This window comes from Gopherus evgoodei, chromosome 11 (genome assembly GCF_007399415.2).
Source record: "Gopherus evgoodei ecotype Sinaloan lineage chromosome 11, rGopEvg1_v1.p, whole genome shotgun sequence".
Taxonomy (NCBI): Eukaryota; Metazoa; Chordata; order Testudines; family Testudinidae; genus Gopherus; species Gopherus evgoodei.
The window spans coordinates 2019481-2043179 of NC_044332.1; the positions used below are offsets into that span (position 1 = coordinate 2019481).

The 23699-nt window shown below is 43.9% G+C and overlaps 1 protein-coding gene across 2 annotated transcripts in view; it reads right to left on the reverse strand.

The window, feature by feature from the left end:
* TRAF3IP1 (TRAF3 interacting protein 1) overlaps positions 1-23699 on the reverse strand; it is a 143134-nt gene that overhangs the window by 59063 nt on the left and 60372 nt on the right. For both annotated transcript variants that reach the window (XM_030579938.1, XM_030579939.1), the window contains 3 exons: positions 21933-22034; positions 14262-14282; positions 4099-4189 (listed from right to left, as the gene is read on the reverse strand). In XM_030579938.1, coding sequence (XP_030435798.1) covers positions 4099-4189; positions 14262-14282; positions 21933-22034 — 214 coding nt within the window. The remainder of the gene's footprint in view (positions 1-4098; positions 4190-14261; positions 14283-21932; positions 22035-23699) is intronic.

Here is a 23699-nt window from a genome sequence, read left to right on the forward strand (position 1 = left end):
TACGAAAGGTTGTGACTCTGGGAAACGTGCAGGTCATAGTGGATGGCTTTGCTGCAATGGGATTCCCTAACTGTGGGGGGGCAATAGAGGGAACCCATATCCCTATCTTGGCACCGGAGCACTAGGGCACCCAGTACATAAACCGCAAGGGGTACTTTTCAATGGTGCTGCAAGCACTGGTGGATCACAAGGGACGTTTCACCAACATCCATGTGGGATGGCCAGGAAGGGTTCATGACACTCGCATCTTCAGAAGCACTACTCTGTTTAAACGGCTGCAGCAAGGGACTTACTTCCCAGACCAGAAAACAACAGTTGGGGATGTTGAAATGCCTGTCATTATCCTGGGGGACCCAGCCTACCCCTTGATGCCATGGCTCATGAAGCCATACACAGGCAGCCTGGACAATGGTCAGGAGCTGTTCAATTACAGGCTGAGCAAGTGCAGGATGGTGGTAGAATGTGCATTTGGCCGTTTAAAGGCTCGCTGGCGCACATTACTCACTCGCTCAGACCTCAGCCAAACCAATGTCCCCTTTGTTATTGCTGCTTGCTGTGTGCTCCACAATCTCTGTGAGAGTAAGGGGGAGACCTTTATGGCAGGGTGGGAGACTGAGGCAAATCACCTGGCCGCTGATTACACGCAGCCAGACACCAGGGCAATTAAAAGAGCTCACCAGGAAGCGGTGCGCATCAGAGAAGCCTTGAAAACGAGTTTCATCACGGGCCAGGGTACGGTGTAACTGCTGTGTTTGTTTCCCCTTCATGAACCCGCACCCCTTTATTGACTCCTTCCCTGTAAACAACTCACCCTTCCCCTTCGATTACAGCTTGCTTAAGGAAATAAAGTAACTATTGTTTAAAAAGCATGTATTCTTTATTAAAAAGTAATTATAAAAAGAGGCAGAGAATTAACAAGGTATCCCGGGTGTGGTTTGGGAGGAGGATAGGAGGGAAGGAAAAGGCCATTAAGCACATTTCAACGTAATGACACCCTTTTGGTTGGACTGTCCACGGGGGTGGAGTGGGCAGGTGCACAAAGCCTTCCCCTACGCGTTCTTACATGTCTGGGTGAGGAAGATATGGAACATGGTGAGTGGTGAGGGTGGTTACACAGGGGCTGCAGCGGCACTCTGTGACCCCGCTGTTCTTCCTGAAGATCCATCAGACATCAGAGGATATCAGTTTGATCACGCAGCAGCTCCAGCGTTGCATCCCGCCACTGCTGATCTTCCTGCCTACACCTCTGATCTTCCTGCCTACACCTCTCATCTCGAGTGTCTCTCCTATCCTCATGTTCACTGGCATCTTTCCTGTACTTTGCTACCACGTCCTTTCACTCCTTCAGATAAGCTCTTTCATTGCAGGTTACTTTCATGATTTCAGAGAACATTTCATCTCGCGTCCTCTTCTTCCTCCCCCTTATCTGAGCTAGCCTTCGGGATGGAGTAGGGAGGCTTGAAAAATGTGCAGCTGCATGAGGGAGGGAAAAAAGGGAGAGAAGATACATTTTACAGAACAATGGTTATACTCTTTCACAGTGAACAACACTATTCACCTTACATAGCACATGTGATTTCACTACAAGGTCGCATTTTGCATCTTTTAATATTGAGTGCCTGCAGCTCTGGTGTTACAGATCTCACAGACGCAGGTCCAGGAATCACAATTCAGCTTGCATGCGTCCATGGTAAGCCACTGTCTTTCAGCTTCTCCAGCCTTCATATACACAGTGCCCTCTGATGCTTCTTTCCTGTTAACAAGCAGCAGCAGACGCCAACTCCTCCCCTCCCCAATCCAATTCTCTAGGATTGCTTTACCCCTCCCCCCACCGCATGGCTGGTATCATGGAAGATCACGGCTAATCACCCCCCTTTCCGCCCCCCGCCACCGCGTGGCTGCTAGCTGGGAAGATTCCTGCTGGCCAAACGCTAAAAAGCACAGCGCTATCCTTCCTCCCCTCCCCCCGCTTGGCTATGTGCAAGGAAGGATTTCTTTTAAGCAACAGCCAGGAGGAAAATGGCCATCTCTGTCCCCTTAATTAAATTCCTTAATTTCAACCAGGTTACCATGAACGATATCACTCTCCTGAGGATAACACAGCGAGATAAAGAACAGATGTTTCTTGAATGCCAGCGATCACCGGGACCATACGCAGCTATGCTTTGTCATGCAATGATACCCGATTACTTGCTACATGCATGGTGTGGTAAAGTGTCCTACCATGGTGGACGGAACAAGGCTGCCTTGCCCAGAAACCTTCTGCAAAGGCTTTTGGAGTACCTCCAGGAGCGCTTCATGGAGATGTCCCTGGAGGATTTCCACTCCATCCCCAGACATGTTAACAAACTTTTCCAGTAACTTTACTGGCTGCAAATGCATCCCAAGCTCTCATGGCAAATCAATCATTAAAAAACGCTTGCTTTTAAATCACGTTTTATATTTACAAAGGTACACTCACCAGAGGTCGTTTCCATGGCTTCACTGTCTGGGCTAGTGGCTTGGGAGGGCTGGGAGGGTAATTCCGTCTGGGTCACAAAAAGCTCCTGGGCTAACGGAGTGCTGTGTGCTCGCTGCAAGCTCATCCTCCTCTTCCTCCTCCTCCTCTTTCCCCTCTGCTGAATCCTCAGCCATGGTTGAGATTATAACCCCCACCTCGGAATCCACGGACAAGGGGGGGTAGTGGTGGCGCAGCCCCCTAAAATTGCATGCAGCTCAGTGTAGAAGCAGTATGTTTTGAGCCCTGACCCGGATCTTCCGTTTGCTGCTTTGGTTTTCTGCTAGGCTTGTCTGAGCTCCTTCACCTTAACTCTGCACTGCACTGAGTCCCTGGTGTGGCCTCTCTCCATCACAGTCTTGGAAATTTTTTCAAAAGTTTTTTCATTTTGTCTTTTGGAACGGAGTTCTGTTAGCACTGAATCCTCTCCCCATATAGCGATAAGATCCAGTACCTCTCGTGCGGTCCATGCTGGTGCTCTTTTTCTATTCTCAGGAGACTGCATGGTCACCTGTGCTGATGAGCTCTGCGTGGTCACCTGTGCTGATGAGAGCTCCACGCTGGCCAAATAGGAAATGCAATTCAAAAGTTCGCGGGGCTTTTCCTGTATACCTGGCCAGTGCCTCTGAGTTCAGATTGCTGTCCAGAGTGTCACACTGGTGCACTGTGCGATACTGCCCGGAGGCCAATAACGTCGATATGCGGCCACACTAACCCTAAACCGATATGTTAATATCGATTTTAGCGTTACTCCTCTCGTTGGGGAGGAGTACAGAAATCGATTTAAAGAGCCCTTTAAATCGATATAAAGTGCATTGTACTGTGGACGGATACAGCTTTAAATCGATTTAATGCTGTTAAAATCGGTTTAACAGCGTAGTGTAGACCAGGTCTATATACAAGAAAAAACATGCTGAGAGCACTTGCTAATACAAGACCAACACATTCGACCAACATCATGGGCAGTAAGAAGAAACTGAGGCGAGGGAGGTTTCAAGAGCAGCTTAGCCCTATCTGCTTGCAGAGCACGCAGTAGTAGAGGGCACTCAAGCTGCACCGACAGTACCATTGAGGAAAAAATTTCGGACAACTATACCTGGGGGTGCACCCACCAAGAGCGGAACGCACATGTGCAATCACTCAAAGAACCACCTTTGCTGTCTTGCCTGGACATACAGAGGAAATGTAAATTTGTACTTGAAAAGATACCAAAAAAAAAAAAAGGCAATTGAAAAGGAGAGTTCTCCACCTCAGTAGTATCAAACTTGGGAAATGCATTAATGTAATGTACATCTCATTATTTCATTCTCAATCTGTGCACTGTAATTTAAGATAGCACCATTTACATCAAAGCATGCCATGAACTAAAATAACATTGAATTCAACAAAAACTACAAACTGGAAATAACTGTTCATTAAGACAAAGAAGTCATCCATATCTAGGAGTACTGGGTTGAATCATTTGATACATCATCTTAATGTATCAAATGACCATTAGCTGCAATTTATTTTTTAAAGTGTTCTTATCTGCTCTCAAGTTAATTACCTTCTTCAGACCTGTTACAGTTAGGTTAGAAAGGAACAGAGAGATAAGAACGGACCTTTGGGTGACGTGAGGTGGAAGATCATTAGATACTTCGTCATTCTCAGATACCATTGGTTTCTCAGAGGCACGGTTTCCAGCTTCTCCTTCTATTAAAAGGAAACATCATCACAGCTTAGTCATAAATTACAAGTTTGAAATGCAAATCTAAGCTTTTGTACTGAATTATTTTACATTTTATCTCAGCTCAGTGTGTGCCAGTTAACTAAATCCACTACAACAGAAACAGTTTTTTCTTAAATTTATTTGTAACCAAAACCTTTTAAGCCTGAAATATTTAAAACTATTTAAATACTGAACTTACAGTTCAAACGGACACTGAGAAATAATTGTATACTCCAACTCTTCACATTCATTCACAATACTGTCACCTTTTCCATTTGGAAAAAGATGGCTACTTATCTGTAGCATAATTGTTGTTCTTTGAGATGTGGGTGCAGACATGTATTCCACTCAGGTGTGCGCATGCCCAGCCACTAAAGCCAAAGGACTTTGTCTAGTAATACGTGTAAGGGCGGAGCTAGTGCCCTTTCCCCTGTAGGCTCCACCATGGCTATATAAGGGCAGCACCACCCTGACCCTCCTTAGTTCCTTTGCACCAAAACTGAGGCTGGAAACTCTGACGCAGAAGGGATGAAAAGAAGGAAAGGTGATTCATCCTGTAACTGTATTTCTTCAAGTTGTGTCCCAATATGGTGTGCTCCACGTCAGGTGCAGATGCACCTTTGAGCAGAGATTTTCATTAGCAGTCAGTTGGGCACATGCACCGGCCCCACAGATCCCCATGCCTTGCTGAAGATACATAAAACTGCACCAGTGAACCACCCTCACTTCCTTTTCTACTGCAAAATCCCACAAAGAAAACTCTGAAGCAAAGGGAAAGGAGGGCGAACAGTGGATCTCCCACAAGGACATGCATATTGAAGAATAACAGTTACTGCACAGAGTAAGTAACCTTTCACTCTTTTTCAAGCAGTGTCCTATGGGTGCTTCACTTCAGGTGACTTCTGAGCAGTACCACAGGAGGAGGGAGTTTTGGAACATAGTCTAGTACAGAAAACAGAACTGCACTGCCTACTACTACATCAGATATAGAGGCATGAACCAAGGCATAGCATTTGGAGAAGGTATGTATGGACCGTATACTGGCCCTGCAGATTTCAGGTACTGGAATGTCCTTAAATAAGGACAGGATGTTGACTGCAACCTAATAGAATGGGCCAGAATCCTAGCAAGAGGTTGGGCATTGGCAATTTCATAGCAAGTGATAATACGTCCTGAAATCTACCTTGAAATCTCTGGGTAGAAATAGAGGAACACTTAGATTGGTCTACAATGCAGACTATTTGTCTCAGCGACTTCCAAAATGGTTTGCTCCGATCGAGATAGAAAGCCAATGCTCTTCTGACACAGAGGGAACAGTAAACGTATGGTCTGGTTCAGAAACACAGACGATACCTTAGGAAGGAATCTGGGATGTGGATGTAGGGAAATTTTATCCTTGAAAAATACACCTCTACCCTGATATAATGCTGTATTCCGGAGCCAAAAAAATCTTACCGCATTTTAAGTGAAACTGCATTATATCGAACTTGCTTTGATCTGCCGGAACACTGCTTTGCCATGTTATATCTGAACTCATGTTACATCAGGTCGTATTATAGAAGTGGTAGCGGTGTACTGAAAAGGAAGGATCCACCAAAAAGGCCTTCTGATTTCCCCAATTTTTCAAGCCAATGTAATGGGAGGGGAGGGATCACTCAGTGGTTTGAGCACTGGCCTGCTAAACCCAGGGTTGTGAGTTCAATCCTTGAGGGAGCCATTTAGGGAACTGGGGTAAAAATCTGTCTGGAGATTGGTTCTGCTTTGAGCAGGGGGTTGGACTAGATGACCTCCTGAGGTCCCTTCCAACCCTGATATTCCATGAATGATTATTAAAAAGGTTGTCCTTATGGACTTCTACCTAACAAGTGGACTATATGACCACGAACCATCAAGGACCTATGCCTTGAGGCAGAGACTCCTTAGGGTGGGATGAAGCAGTCAGTTTGCATCTTAAGAGAGACAAGGGAAGCATGAAAGGTTGATCACCAGACAAGGAGACAATCAAAAAAGGTAATGATGCCATGCTTGTATTGGCCATGTAAAGAGACTATCAAGATATCCTTGTCCTGCTTGATCTTGTTCATCACTTCTAGAGTTAGAGGCATTGGGAAAAATGAGTAATACAGACTCTTTGTCCAGGGAACTGATTGTGGCTTGGGAGAAAATATAGCTAAATAAATAACCTGATTACAGTGAAAGTGAGTCAGCACCTTGGACAAAAATTCCAGGAGTGGTCTCAATGATACCTTGTCTTTGAAGAACTGCATATATGAAGTGTCTGCGATAAGGCTTGCAATTCGCTGACTCATCTTGCAGATGGTATAGCCATTAGGGAGGCTGTCTTCTAGGCAAGGAGAGACCAAAAATATGGCGCTATCAGCTCAAAAAGGCCGACTCATAAGCACTGCCATCACTGTATTAAGATCCACACTGGCACCATTTTCCTCTCTAGTGGAAAAAGGCAGACAATACTCTTCAGAAATCTCACTATCATAGCACTTGAGAATACCATCTTTCCTTAGACAGGAAGATGGAAAGCTAAGATCGCAGCCAAGTGGACCTTCAGGCAGCTAAGAGCTAGTTCACAAGATTTTAAATGCAGCACGTAGTACCAAATATCATGAATCTGAGCTGACATGAGCTGAATTTGCTTTGACGTTGCCCAAACTGAAAGACATCTCCACTTAGCCAAGTAGGTGGACCTTGTAGATACCAAGCACTTCCTCTTCTCCTCATCTAGCCATGCAACATCCACAGAGTAAGGTGCAGACTGTCCAATGTAGGATGAACCGGCTGCGATGCTGAGTCAGGTGGTAGGGAGAGACTTAGGAGGCCAAGCTGGTAGGGTGAGAAGATCGGAAAACCAACACTGCCTCAGTCAGGTCAGTGCAATCAGCATTATCTTGGCATAGTCCAGTTTGAGCTTACGAATAAACTGATGGATCAAAGTGATGGGGAGGGTGAAGTTATACATCAGGTCCTCTGCCCAATTCAGATGAAAATAATTGGTTACAGATCCCAGGCTGAGCACCACCTGGGAACAGAACTGACAACATTTCCTGTTGTCCTTTGTCACAAATATGTTGATAAAAGGGATACCCCTTTCTCCTGCTCAGGTGATCAGCCAGCTCGTTTTGAGAGCCTGGGAAGTGAGCTGCCATGGGTATGATTATTACCTTGAGGCAGAAGTGACAGAATTTTATTGCCTCCTGAAGTGCTGGGTGGAGCAGCTGCCCTCTTGCTTGGTCACATAATGCACTGCAGTGGTATCGGCAGTGAGTATGAACAGTGGCTCACGGGATCTGATTCTGAAAGGCCCAACAGACATTGTATACTGCTTGAAGCTCCAGTACATTGATATGACAAGAGGTCTCCTGCTCTGCCCACAAACACTGAATCTTTAATGATCCCAAATGCACTCACCAAGCTATTGTGGAAGCATTCGTGATTAATGTTCTGGCTGGCGGAAGAAAGGCAAAAGGGCACCTTTGAAACACACTGCTGTGCTTTATCCATGATTGTAGTGAGTCCGGTAGCTCTGGGGAAACTCAGATAAAGGTGTCCAGTGACTGGCAATTTGGGTGACGGACCAACCTCAGCTACAACTGAAGAGGGCAAAGAGCCACTCCTGCTGTGCCCTGTAAATGCATGAGGCCATATGGCCCAGTAATCTCAGGCATACGCAGACCACGGTTGAAGGATGAAATTGGAGAGCCAGACAAAGGCTCCAAATTGCCTGGAATTGTTCTTACTGGAGAAAGACCAGTTATATCTCACCGTTATATAAGGCACTGGTGAGACCTCATCTAGAATACTGTGTGCAGTTCTGGTCTCCCATGTTTAAGAAGGATGAATTCAAACTGGAACAGGTTCAGAGAGGGGCTACTAGGATGATCCGAGGAATGGAAAACCTGTCTTATGAAAGGAGACTCAAAGAGCTTGGCTTGTTTAGCCTAGCCAAAAGAAGACTGAGGGGGGATATGTTTTCTCTTTATAAATATATCAGAGGGATTAATATTAGGGAGGGAGAGGAATTATTTAAGCTTAGTACCAATGTATACACAAGAACAAATGGGTATAAACTGGACACTAGGAAGTTTAGACTTGAAATTAGATGAAGGTTTCTAACCATTAGAGGAGTGAAGTTCTGCAACAGCCTTCCAAGGGGAGTAGTGGGGGCAAAAGACATATCTGGTCTTAAGACTAAGCTTGATAAGTTTATGGAAGGGATGGTATGATGGGATAGCTTAATTTTGGCAATTGATCTTTGATTATCAGCAGGTAAGTATGCCCAGTGGTCTGTGATAGGATGTTGGATGGGATGGGATCTGAGTTACTGCAGAGAATTCTTTCTTGAGTGCTGGCTGGTGAGTCTTGCCCACATGCTCAGGGGTTTAGCTGATCATCATATTTGGGGTCGGGAAGGAATTTGCCTCCGGGGCAGATTGGCAGAAGCCCTGGAGGTTTTTCACCTTCCTCTGCAGTGTGGGGCATGGGTCACTTGCTGGTGAATTCTCTGCAGCTTGAGGTCTTCAAATCACAATTTGAAGACTTCAATAACTCGGACATAGGTTACAGGTTTGTTACAGAAGTGGATGGGTAGGGTTCTGTGGCCTGCTTTGTGCAGGAGGTCAGACTAGACGATCGTATTGGTCCCTTCTGACCCTAAAGTCTATGAGTCTATGAGAACTTTGTAAAGTCTAATAGGGCCCCAATGAACTCAATTTTTTGAGTTGGAATTAGAGTTGATTTTCCTTTGTTCAGGATCAGACCCAGCTAACCGAAAAGGTCCAAAGTGAACAGGAATGAATGAGGACCTGCTCCCTGGATGTGCCTTTCACCAACCAATTGTCCAAGCACAGAAAGACATGAATCCCTCTCCTTCTGAGAAAGGCCGTCACCACATCACCGTCACTCAATTTGATAAAGACCTATGGGGCTGAAGATAGGCCAAAGGGGAGAACTGTGTACCATTAATGTTGGCCAGCAACAAGAAATCTCAGAAACTTTGTGTGGCATATTGGAGATCGACATCAGCAAACCAGACATCATGATTCAGTGCAAGAAGAATAGTAGTCAGGGTAACCACAGATCAAGGATAGGTCTCTATCCTCCCTTGGATTTGGGGATCAGGAAGTACTGGGAGTAGAATTCTTTTCCATGAAGATGAGGAGGAAGCTCCTCTATGGCCCCCATAGCACACAGGGTTTCCACCTGTTGCATAAACAGTGACTCATCATAGTGGTCCATCCAGTGATGTGGGTATGGGGATAGGAGGGAAACTGGATATGAACTGAACAGCATAATCTGATCACATAGTGCTAAGGACCTACCTGTCTGTAATTATAACCTCCCAAGTACTACAGAAGTGGGATAACCTGTCCTGGAGCAGAAGGGACGGGAAAGTTACGTTCCAAGCTGGAGTGCTACTTTTGAGATTCAAGTCAAATACGATGTCAAGTCCAACAGATGAGAGGATGGGCCATTTGGCTAGAATTAGACCCAGAAAGTCTTCGCTGCAATTTGTGCCCCTTTCTGGAGAAATATTGCTACCTCAGAGTAGGTGGACTGATGGAAATATCACTGAGGATGATTATTACTGCCGTTGATGGCTACCAAAGCCATGTCTCCTTGGAGCCTGAACATAAATCCTCAAGGAGCACAGGGGCTTTTGGAAGTCTTTAAAGGAATGTAATGTCTCTTCATTTCTCTCAGTAATGATGAATGACCAAAAACAGCAAGTCTTCTATGCTCTGCTGGATCTCACGAGCCATGACAGGGTTTTGCAACCATATAAGATCCTCCTCATTGTAAAGACTGAAGCCATTAGCATGGATAAAGCATCCACTATATCCAGAGCTGACTGTAATGATGTGCTGGTCACTAAACAGCCTTCTGCAACAAAAGCCTTGAACGCCTCCCTGAAGAATTCTGGTAACTTATCCACAAATTTGGACATGGGGTCCCAGTTCACAAAGTCATTTTTATATAATAGCACATGCTGGTTGGCAATATACATCTGCATGGAGAACCTGATGAAGAAGAGAGATCCCTCTTCCTTCTGACAAGGAATCTGAGCTCAGCTGAGAAGATCTAGCCTGTACTAGTTCAAGCCCCTCAGTGCCTCTGAGGGGCCTGATGCTCCACAGTGGTCCCCCAGGCTGAGGCAGAGATCAGGGCCTGCTTGAGAAGATGCGGCTTTAATCTTAAGTCTCAAGCCACCGGTGTCCTCTTTTTTAAAAAGCTTACAGATGGAGCACCTTTCTCTAATGTGCCCTTCCCGCAGACATCATAAATATCAAGTGTGGGGAACGTTACTGAGGATAGCTACCCTACACCAAGGACAAACTTTAAACCCTGGTGAGGGCGCATTCCACTGGAAGAAACTACATAATTAATTACTACTACCACTACTAACTATTACAATCAACTATATTCCAAAGAAACAGAGAAAAAACTGTGAAGGCAAGTGTGAGGTTAAAAAAAAAAAATCTCACCAAATACTTGGACTCTTGCTGTAGGCAATGAGAAGGAATGAGGGGGCTGAGAGCAGTGCTGCCCTTATACAGCCACGGAAAGGCTATAAGGGAAAAGGGTGCAAGCTCTATCCCTACAGGTGCTGCTAGGCAAAATTCTCCAGCTTTGATGTGCTGGGTATGCTCACACAGTTGCAACCACATGAAGAACAACAAGGATTTCACTCTCCCAGTTCTTCAAAAGTAACATGGCAACTTTTTCCTCTTATCTTTATATTTGTTCACTATACAAGGTATATGTGAGAGAGGACATGAAGTTCATAAAAAAGATCATGTTCCATACATTAGGACTTTTAAAATCTATTACAATTATAAGCTTTTATTTCATTCCTTTAAATATTTACATTTGCTGTTTCCCCTCTAACAGTGTTTCCAATTCTTGTTTAGTTATATTCATATTATTATGATCTCAGTACAGCTGACACCACTTATTATAAAGATTATTCTAATAAAATACAACTAATTGCCCCTCCCACACATACACTCCCCTGAATGGAATAAAAAACTAGTCTGGTCAAAGGGAATTTCAACATTTCCTCATGCTAAACCTATGAAGATTGTCTTCTGAATCTCTCTTTTCACGCTGAGTTTAAACAGACATAAGAACATAAGAGTGGCCACACTGGGTCAGACCAATGGTCCATCTAGCCCAGGATCTTGTCTTCCAACAGTGGCCAATGCCCCAGAGGGAATGAACAGAACAGGTAATCCTCAAGTGATCTTCTGTTGCCCATTCCCAGCTTCTGGCAAACAGAGGCTAGGGACACCATCCCTGCCCATCCTGGCTAATAACCATTGATGGACCTATCCTCCAAGAATGTATCTAATTCTTTTTCTTTTCTCTCTGACCAATAAGTGACAATTCTGTTTTGAATATTTGCTAACTGTGCAGGTTAGCAGGATATAACCAGCTCCTCAGGCTTTGCAACAGTATTTCTGTGGATACTTTTTATAAGTAAACTTAAAAATTAGAAAAAAAAATATTAGAGGCAGAAAGCATTCAATACCCTGACAATCTTAAAAATTTGTACAGATATTTAATGACTTTTCCTATTTAGTACTGATTTGTTCTGATAGTGCTTTAAGAGAAGACTAACCCTCTGTAAGAAGTTAGCATTCTGCCCCCATAAAATTTTAGTTGTCATCTCTGAAAAACAGCCCCACCCCAGTAAGTCAGGCTCTGAGTCATCAAGGTATTTATGCATATGCCTAACTTTGAGCACATGTACCACCACTGCAGTCAATGGGGCTACTGAGATCTCATTTGTTCAGTTTTCCTAACTTGTTTATTTTTCCCTGAGCCCTGAACAATTAATTACCAGTAAGATATCCTTTCTTTTTTAATTGACGAATGAGATAGTAAGGATTTTTTAAAGTTAATTTTAACTTAATACAGCACCCAGTCATTTTGAATAAATCGTCTACTGACTCTGTACATAATTTACTTCGTTAGAGTAAAAGAATAGGCATGAACACATTTAATGTACAAAAATGCTACTTTAACATTAAAGTTGATGGTACAAACTAATGAGTAAGGCAATTAGGAGTTAACAAGCCATACTGCCCTTAAGCAAGGGAGGACAGATAGCCTAGATATTAACTCACTGAACTGAGAATCAGAAAACCTGGTTCTTATTGCTGACTCTGTGACGGGCTTTGTGTGACCCTTGGAAATCTAAATAATTGGAGATATACCTATCTCCTAGAACTGGAAGGGACCTCGAAAGGTCATCAAGTCCAGCCCCCTGCCTTCATTAGCAGGACCAAGTACTGATTTTTGCCTCAGATCCCTAAGTGGGCCCCTCAAGGATTGAACTCACAGCCCTGGGTTTAGCAGGCCAATGCTCAAACCACTGAGCTATCCCTCCCCTTTGTAAGCCTTCCTGTTTCTCAGTTTCTTCATATATAAAACAGGCATAACATTTCTCTATCCCACACGACTGATGTAAGCCACTCATACTTTGGTGAAGACCACCACAGAGTGCTTATAAAAGTAGAAGTAATTTCTTAGTTAAAGCACATGACAGTATCCATTAAGATACACTGATTGAGAGACTGCACATATGCACAATACTGAAAGAACAGGAGTACCTGTGGCACCTTAGAGACTAACAGTTGTAACCCACAAAAGCTTATACTGAAATAAATTTGTTAGTCTCTAAGGTGCCACAAGGACTCCTGTTCTTTTTGCGGATACAGACTAACACAGCTGCTACTCTGAAACCGCACAATACTAAGTCACTTAGAGACTACAGGGATGGAGCTTTAGAGAAGATTTAGACTAAATGAGACTAAATTAAGGACTATTTGGCAGCCTTAACTCAGAGTGCTTTGTTACGATTAGTGTGAAGGTCAGACCTTTTTTTTTTTTTTTAATGTATTCTGTTTGGTTTATTAATGGCACAGTTGTACTATTCACATGGTAAAGCCATCACTTGGCATCATGGTTTTCTTCTAACTTTGGGGGAAGTGTGTGTGCAAGGTCTTTCCTGGCCTCCATCCATACCCAACTTCCATTAAAAGGTTCCCTGCAAAACTTTAAAATTAAGTGAGAAGTGCAGGCTGCTAACTGAATTTGGCCTTTAAAACAAAATCAGCTATACTCAAGTTAGCAACAGAGGGAAATAAGATATCTCAAAATGCATCCCTCTTTGATATAACACTACCAATAAACTCTGCTGGAATATAGAGTTGGCCTAAAGGTAGCCAGGAAAATGGCATGGCTATTATATGGAGCAATTACAGAGTCTTTAAAATATTATTTAACCTTGAGATGAAAACCATTCTACATATAAAACTTCACTTTAGTGAACTCTTCTGGGTTCCTAAGTGCAACGGGGAAAACGGTAGCTGCAACATCACAGCAAAATACCAATGTGTTTAAAAAGTTGGTATATTTCATTTTTCTAAAAGGCATATTTATAATCAGTTACTAGCAGAATTATCCATACCATGCTATTTGGGAAAGTAAATTTTGCAGACCACCTTTAACACAAATTAAAGCCATAAACACATAGTGGGGGGCATGAGTGGGGCGCGGGAAGAGACCAACGTCTTTCTAAACTTGTACTGACATTAGGAAAGTGGAAGATGGAAATGTCATTGAAGTAGATGGTGAAATAACTACCTACAGTATTTTGCAAGGCAAGTTCCATGCAGTGTCTGCTTAGTCTCAAAATAAAACATATAAAGCAGTTATAATTAAAACAAAAACAAACAACGAAACAAAAAAACCACATACAGAAACACCACTTAACCCTAAATACAGACCAACGCCTAAGGTAGCTTTTTATTATTATAACTACTTGAATGAAAATGTATTAAAAAGTGAAAACAGAAGTCATTTACATGTCATTTTTGTTTATAAATTAAATGTTCTTTAATGTATATTGGTGTAAGTGTGAAAAATACACTATTAAACCTATAAAAAACATTTAATACTACTACAACAAATTTAATTTTAACTGTGGATAGGTATTTTGTGAGTGCTATTTATATTTCAATGTAATCCTTACTATACCTGCATCACAGGCAGATTCTCCTGAAAAAAATAAAACACATTTATCAGTCTTCAGATAGGAGATTCAATATCTTGTTAAAGAAAATAATGATCAAGTTAGACATCTAGTACTACAACAGAACTACAGAAAAATACTATCCAAAAGGGATTGAATCATTACCATGAAGAGCAAATAATTTAGTGAAGTACTCCAGGTATAGAATCACAATCTGTTCTGTGACGCCGTAGTTATTATGCAGAAAACTAATTAGTGTCTTAATCATGGGCTGACACAATTTTAATGAAAGAAACTCCTGAAGCTTTCAGCTGACCAGACCATAGGGCGCGGTCTCACTTCAATGTGAATTTAGCATAATCTACAATTACACTGAGGGTATGTCTATGCGACGGGATTATTCCGATTTTACAGAAATCAATTTTTGGAAACAGATGTATAAAGTCAAGTGCGCGCGGCAATACTAAGCACATTACTTCGGCGGTGTGAGTCCATGTACCCAGGCTAGCGTCAATCTCCGGAGCGTTGCACTGCGGGTAGCTATCCCATAGCTACCCCATAGTTCCCGCAGTCTCCCCGGCCCATTGGAATTCTGGGTTGAGATCCCAATGCCTGATGGGGCAAAAATGTGTTGCAGGTGGTTATGGGTAGATGTTGTCAGTCAATCCTCCCTCTGTGAAAGCAACAGCAGACAACCATTTTGCGCCCTTTTCCCTGGATTGCCCTGGCAGACGCTATAGCATGGCAACCATGGAGCCCGTTTAGCCTTTTTTCACTTACGCTGTATGTCTACTGGATGCTGCTGACAGATGCGGTACTGCAGTGCTACACAGCAGCATCTCCTTGCCTTTGCCAGTTAGCAAAGACAGTTACCAGCCACACTGTACCGTCTGCTGCTGTCATTGGTGCTCCTGGCCAGCCTCGGTGAAGTCAGTCGGGAATCCCCAGGTCATTCTCTTCTTTAAGTTTTGTCTAATGGAGAGTCAGCTCTGCCCAGAATATTAGGCAAGCCTACTAAAGAACCAGAGAGGCAAACGGCCGCTCTGAGTCAGAGCCCCAGACATCCCGCAGAAATGATGAGCTGCATGCCATTTTAGAGGGTGCCCCTGCAACAACCCCACCTGTTGCTTCCCTCCTCCCCCACCCCTCCTGGGCTACCGTGGCAGTGTCCCCCCATTTGTGTGATGAAGTAATAAAGAATGCAGGAATACTGACTTTATTGCCTCTGCAAGCAGAGATCAAAGGGGGGAGGGTGATTGACTTACAGCAAAGTAGAGTGAACCACCATTCTTCACTTACTCAGCCTATAGCTGATAATGGGAATCTGTGACAAGCACTAGGATAGAAGCACAGGCAGGACTGAATCTCCATTTGTGTGTGGGCCTTTGGTTAACACTGGTAAAATACAAAATGTCCCAGGATATGTATGTTGGGGCACAGTTCTAAACGGCAGCTCAATTTTTTTTTATTTGCAGCAAAATGTACAGGTCTAAGTATCTAATTGTGAGCCCTGGTAGCAAGGGAGTAGGCACAACCGTGCGGTGCTGCTGACTGGGAGAGCAGCCTGAGGCAGAAGCCTCCAGCTGGCATGATATTCTAGGCAGGACTGAATCTCCATTAGACAAAACTTAAAGAAGAGAATGACCTGGGGAGTCATTCCCATTTTTGTCCAGGTGCCCCCAACTGACTTCACCGAGGCCAGCCAGGAGCACCCACAGGACGACGATGATGGATACCAGTCCTACTGTACTGTCTGCCGTCCGCAAGGCACGGCAAAGGGATGCTGTTGTGCAGCGCCGCAGCACCACGTCTGCCAGTAGCATCCAGTGGACATACGGTGACATTGAAAAAAGGTAAGAAACGATTTTTTTCCCCTTTGCTTTCACAGGGGAGGGAGGCTGACGACATATACCATGAACCACACGTGACAATGTTTTTGACCCTTCAGGGTTTGGGAGCTCAGCCCAGAATTCAAATGGTTTTTGGAGAGTGCAGAAACTGTGGGATAACTACAGTCGTCAGTCACTCCTCCCTCCGTGAGCGTCCACTTGATTCTTTGGCTTTCTAGTACACTTGTCTCAGCTCCTTAAGTTTCACGGAGCACTTTATTGAGTCCCTGTTGTGGCCTCTGTCCATCACGGCCTTGGAGATTTTTTCAAATGTTTTGGCATTTCGTCTTTTGGAATGGAGTTCTGATAGAACAGATTCATCTCCCCATACAGAGATCAGCTTCAGAATCTCCCGTACGGTCCATGCTGGAGCTCTTTTTTGATTCTGGGACTGCAAGGTCACCTGTGCTGATCAGCGCTCCACGCTGGGCAAACAGGCAATAAAATTCAAAAGTTCGCAGGGTTTTTCCTGTTTACCTGGCCAGTGCATCCGAGTTCAGATTGCTGTCCAGAGCGGTCACAATGGTGCACTGTGGGATAGCTCCCGGAGGCCAATATTGTCGAATTGCAGCCACACTAACCCTAATTAGAAATGGCAATGTCAATTTCAGCACTACTCCTCTCGTCGGGGAGGAGTACAGAAATTGATTTTAAGAGCCCTTTATATCAAGTAAAGGGCTTTGTTGTGTGGATGGGTGCAGGGTTAATTCAATTTAACGCTGCTAAATTTGAGATAAACTCGTAGCATAGACCAGGTCTAACAAATGAAAGGTCTAGAGAAAAACTCAGAGATTAGAATATTTAGAAGCAGTCATCTCAAAACACCCTATAAACCCTTTAAAGCACTAGGTATATTATACGGAAAGCTATGTTCACTTCTTATAAACTGTTGCTGCAAATATGAATGCCTGCAAAGACACTGTGTGGGAATCTGAAGAAGGCCTAATGCAGTCAGACAGACAGCTGCCTTGAATTCCACTGTGATTATCTGGGTGCAATAGATTAATACTCTCTGAATGATAACTCCTAAAGTAAACCGAAAAGGTACTCAATACACCATGTGACCAGACAGCTAAGCCTGCCTATCGCTAATTAGCAAAATGTAAGATACTAACCATTGCCAGCAAAGGGATGGAAATCATTTAACCTAAACTCCCTTTAGAACAGCAGAAATTTCTCTCAGTACAGCTCAAGTAAGATTTCCTATTAGATATTGGCTAAGTAGGCAGCCCTAGTGGAGAACTTCCTGTGATTGGACAGCCGCAGAGCACTGCTTCTCCTTTTCATTCAGCCATGTAGCAGCCACGACTAAGGTGCAGGGAGCTGATCACACGATGGAAAGTGCAGCCATGGTCCTGAGCAAGCAGATCGGGACAGAGAGGAAGTGATATGGGAAGCTCAAGTGGCAGAACAAGGAGGTCTGAGAACCAGCGCTGTCTCTGCCATGCTGGAGCAATGAGTCTGAGCTTGGCCTGATCCACCTTCAATTTGAGGAGGATCTGTGGGATGACCAGAATAGGGGAGGAAAGTATAAAGAGCCAACTGCCAGCTGCAGTGGAAGGCATCAGAGAGGGAGCCTGCCCTGGGAGCAGAATAGGCGACACTTTCTGTTTCCTCACATTACAAACAGGACAATCACAGGAGTGTCACATGTTGCGAAGATGAACTGGAGAACACTCTCTTCCAGGGACCAGTTGTGGCTCAGGAAAAAAAAACCTACTGAGATGGTCCTCAAGACAATTTTTCACCCCCGACAACTGGACTGCTGCTCTAGTGATGTCTTCCTTGATACAAAACTGCCACAGATTGATCGCCTCCAGAGAGAGTAAACTGGAATGCTCCCCGCCTTGCTTATTCACATAGTACATCATAGTGGTATGGTCTGTGAGTATGTGAACCACCAAATGTCTGATGCAGTTCTGGAAGGCACAACAGGCATTGTGGAAAGCCCGAAGTTCCATCACATTGATATGGAAGAAGGCTTCCTGTTCCGACCACAGGCCCTACACCCTCAGTGAGTCCTGATGCACACCCCAACCCACAAGAGAAGTGTCCATAACACTCACTTGGTCAAAGGGCCTAGCAAAGGGGAGTCCTAGCACACATTGCGCGGGGATCCCACCAGTGAAGGGAATATAGGACTGATGGAGGGAGGTGAACCAATCTGTCCAGAGGATGCAAGGCAGGGCAGTAAACTGTCCTGAACCATATCTGAAAGGGGAAGAAGGTGCAACCTGGTGAACTGGACCACCTGTGTGCAGGCACATGTGTGGCCCAACAAGCTCAGGCACACACAAACTGTTGTGGATGGCTGGGACTGCAGACTGAGGCAGAGATGTTGAATTGCCTGGAAGAGGTTGGTCGACAGGAATGCTCTCAACCTCGTGGAGTCTAACAGAGCTACAATAAACTCAACTTTTTGAGTGGGAGCCAAGATTGACTTTGTGGTGTTTAAAATGAGTCCCAGACAGTCAAGCCAATGTAACATGATGTCGACATGGGCAAAAACATCCTCTCTGGAGTCATCCTAGAGCCAGTTGTTGAGATACAGGAAAATGTGGATTCCTTTCCTCCTGATATATTCCATGACCATCGTCATACATTTGGTGAAGACTTAGGGAGAATTGTATATTGAAAGTGGCATTCTACTACTACGAAACACAGAAACTTCCTGTGGCTCAGCAGAATGCTCAAATGAAAGTCCCCACTCTTAAAGTCCAGAGCTGCAAACTACTCATTCTGAGACTAGTGCAGGGAGGATGGCCGATAGAGCCATCATGTGGAATCTCAGGTATTTGATAAATTTGCTCAGGCTGCAAAAGTCAAGATTAGGTTTCATCCCACCCTTGGACTCCGGTATCAGGAAATACTGGGAGTAAAAACTGTGGCCCTACTGTTTTGGTAGAACTTCCTCCACCACTCCCAACTTCAACAGAGAGCTGACTGGCTTGATGAGCAGTTTCTCGCAAAAAGTGTTCCTGAATAGGGACGGTGAATGGGGGTAGGAATACGGTGTGGAGAGAAATTGGTGTGCAAAGTCTGATCTGATAACTTTTGGAGGTAATAGAGTCCCAAGCATTGTAAAAGCAGACCAACCTGTCCCCAAAGGGACAGGGGGATGGAGGAACGACTGGACCAGTGCACTTAGCCTGCACCGAGGGAGGGCTTAAGGACTGTCTGAAGCCCAAGCCCAACTGCTTTCTCTGATGGGATCTATCCCTCTTTCTAGGCCAGTCCCATTGTTCCGAGGGAAAGGCTGCGCAAAGGAATGCAATGGGCGATATTGCTGCTGCTGCACCACCCATTAGGGCATCTTTGTACAGACAGCATGAACACTCCCAAGGACCACAAATCCTTGAAGGAGTGCAAAGTGTCATCTGTCCAGTCCAAAAACAAGACTGAGCAGTCAAAGGGCTAGTCCTTTATGGTTTGCTGGATATCTACAGCAATCCCAGAGTTTTGCAACCAGGAAGCCCTCCTCATGGTTATCATTAAGGCCATGGCCCTGACCCCAGTAACTGCAACATCAATGGCGGATTGCAGGGATGTTGTGGCAGCCAAACAGCCCTCTGCAGCAAATGCCCAGAACTCCCCACTTGTGGCCTCAGGCAACTGCTACTCAAATTTAGCCGTGGCTGATCAATTAAGGAAATCCTACATGGCCAGTAAAATTTGTTGACATCTCTGGGGACGATGAGGTATGGATCTTCCTACCCAGAAGATCCAATCACTTGGAATCTCTATCCTTGGGGGTAGATTTGAAACTACCCTGCTGGGCCTTGTTAATTACCACTGTTACTACCAGGGAGTCTGGGGCCAAGTGGGAATAGAACTCCTCAAAACACTACATGAGAACAAAGTATCGCTTTTCCATGCATTTCACCACTGGCAGTACTGAGGCTGATGTACTCCATAGGGCTCTTGATAGCTCAAGGAATGCAACATTGATCAGTAGGGCCACACTCCCAGGGATGACAGGCTGTAAAATGTCCATTGGTTTATGCATGTTCTCTTGGACGAACTCTGCCTCGATGCCCAGGGATTCGGGTATGCTGCGTAGAAGGTCCTAGAGTGAAATCCCTGCAAGCTGAATGGACACTTTTCAAGGACATCATAATAAAGGCCCAACTTAAATGTACACCCCAAATTAAAAAAACACAGTAAAAGAACTAAAAAAGAGCCATTGTGGTTTAACAACCATGTAAAAGAAGCAGTGAGAGATAAAAAGGCATCTTTTAAAAAGTGGAAGTCAAATCCTAGTGAGGTAAATAGAAAGGAGCATAAACACTGCCAAATTAAGTGTAAAAATGTAATAAGAAAAGCCAAAACCAGTTTGAAGAACAGCCAGCCAAAAACTCAAAATGTAATAAAACGTTTTTTAAGTACATCAGAAGCAGGAAACCTGCTAAACAACCAGTGGGGCCCCTGGACGATTGAGATACAAAAAGAGCACTTAAAGACAAAGTCATTGTGGAGAAACTAAATGAATTCTTTCCTTCAGTCTTCATGGCTGAGGATGTTAGAGAGATTCCCAAACCTGAGCCGGCTTTTATAAGTGACAAATCTCAGGAATTGTCACAGATTGAGGTGTCACTAGAGGAGGTTTTGGAATTAACTGATAAATTTAACAGTAACAAGTCGCCAGGACCAGATGGCATTCACCCAAGAGTTCTGAAAGAACTCAAATGTGAAGTTCCGGAACTATTAACTATGGTTTGTAACTTGTCCTTTAAATCAGCTTCAGTACCCAATGACTGGAAGATAGGTAATGTAAAACCAATATTTAAAAAGGGCTCTAGAGGTGATCCCAGCAATAACAGACCAGTAAGTCTAACCTCAGTACCGGGCTAATTAGTTGAAGCAATAATATAGAATAAAATCAGACACATAGAAGAACATAAATTGTTGGGCAAAAATCAATATGGTTTCTGTAATGGGAAATCGTGTCTTACTACTCTATTAGAGTTCTTTGAAAGGGTCAACAAATGCAGGTTGAAAGCTGGACCTGTTTTTTCTCCAGAATTGTTTTTCTGCAACAGTCTACAGATATGTGGGGGAAACCCAACAACATGAACAAATGAGGACATCCTGCAATTACTCAATTCCTGAATGGGAACTGTCATCAAGATGGGGGTGCAGCTGCCCTGCGTCTCCTCAGAAAGTAGGGAGCATGCCGATTGCTTCTTTTGACAGTTCTGTCTGCATTAGACTGCAAGTGCAACAACAATGTAGTCTGTTACCAAGCTTCCCTCTCCCTTTCAACATTGCTTGTATCCCCTTCACAGCATGCCAGCAACAAAGCACAATTTGTGGGGAGACAAACAATAGTTGGTTGGTCACCAAAGGAAGGACACACATAAAAAACAGACCACAAAATAAAGCTTCAGGATATTTAACAGGGGTCTCAAATCTATTAACGCATTATTCATGAATACAACTTTATAACACTTGTGGAGTGGCTCATCTCCACCACTCATTAGCATATCACCTACTATCTTCAAGTCTGGACTTGAAAGGCATTGTGCTTCAGTAGGGAGTACAGACCTTACTAGGAAAGGTGTGATTTCTGAACTATGAAGTTCACTAGTAGTTATACAGTGAGATTAAATTATAGGGGAGCATCTGAATTAAGCACACAAAAAAACCACAGCTTAACTTCTCAGATGTATTCAGGAGCATAAATTCAAATAAGGAATTCTGAGGTACTGAACAAGATTTTATTTTTCTCACCAGCATAAATTCAAATAAGGAATTCTGAGGTACTGAACAAGATTTTATTTTTCTCACCTTGGTGTTTTATTGCAGGTCTGGGTTCAGCTTTTGCATGTAATATGGTAGCTGCTTTTTCATCTGAAACGCTATCTGCAGGACTATTCGTTTCCAGTATACCTAGCATAAAAGAATTTACAAGAGAAAGAAATTAATGATATAATAAAAGTTTAGAATAAATTCCTGTGCTAAATATTTAGTCCACTTAACTACCTGTTTAAGAATTACTCTGGTTTAAAGAAGTATCTTGAGTGCAAATAAGGAAAGTGACAAATTTACATTGGCTTTTCACATAATTAGTGAAGTACAAACAAACAAACAAAATCACCACAGTAAGTTTTTCATCCTAAAAAGCAAAAGACTGAACTATATAAGTTACAAACACAAGAAAGTTTATTCTATTCAGGAGCAGTTTACAAATATATAGTATCATTTACTAGCAGGGTAAGTATTTAAATGATACTGTATTTACTTAGTAAAACCTAAGCAGTTACTAAAGTATGCTTTCTGGATTATATGGCAAGTAATTGACTGAGTCAGTTCCAATAACTTGCCATTAAATGGTATTCAGTCATAAAACTGTGAAGTGTTATCCAGGAACTACTACCAAAATATGCAATATGTGCACTGTACAATTTGAAATTCATCACATAACAAAATGCCTAATCCGTGATTATTGTCCAACTTTCTAATGCTACATAGAAGTACAATTATTTTTGGTACAGTCCATGCTAAAAACGATGGAAGAGAATTTCATATGCCCACTATCTTAAATTAATTTCCCAGATGTATGTATAAAAGACGGTTATTCACCTTTATAACTGTTGTTCTTCGAGATGTGTTGCTCATATCCATTCCAATTACGTGCGTGCGCGCCGCATGCACGTTTGTCGGAGACTTTTTACCCTAGCAACACTCGGTGGGTCGGCAGGTCGCCCCCTGGAGTGGCGCCGGTATGGCACCTGATATATACCCCTGCCGGCCCATCCACTCCTCAGTTCCTTCTTGCCGGCTACTCCGACAGTGGGGAAGGAGGGAGGGTGTGGAATGGATATGAGCAACACATCTCGAAGAACAACAGTTACAAAGGTGAGTAACTGTCTTTTCTTCTTCGAGTGCTTGCTCATATTCATTCCAATTAGGTGATTCCCAAGACTTACATAGGCGGTGGGGTCAGAGCAAGACGTTGCGGAATGTAAGACCGCTGAGCCAAAGGCGGCATCGTCTCTAGACTGTTGGACCAATGTGTAGTGCGATGCAAACGTATGGATGGAAGACCAGGTGGCCGCAAGGCAGATGTCCTGTATGGGAACATGGGCCAAGAATGCGGCAGATGAGGCTAGAGCCCGGGTAGAGTGGGCAGTGAGATGGCCCGCCTGAGTATGAGCCAAGTCATAGCAAGCCCGAATACACGATGTAACCCAAGATGCAACACGCTGGGAGGAGATTGCCATGCCCTTCATATGTTCTGCCACCGCCACAAATAGCTGAGGTGAGCGCCGAAAGGGCTTGGTCCTCTCGATGTAGAAGGCAAGAGCCCTTCGGACATCCAAAGTATGGAGCTGTTGCTCTCGTCACGATGAATGCGGCTTTGGACAAAAGACTGGCAGGAAGATGTCCTGGTTAACATGAAAGGCGGAGACGACCTTAGGGAGGAATGCCGGGTGCGGTCGCAGCTGTACCTTGTCCTTATGGAACACAGTATATGGAGGATCCACAGTCAATGCACGAAGCTCCGAGACTCGTCTAGCCGAGGTGATAGCGACTAGGAAAGCTGTTTTCCAG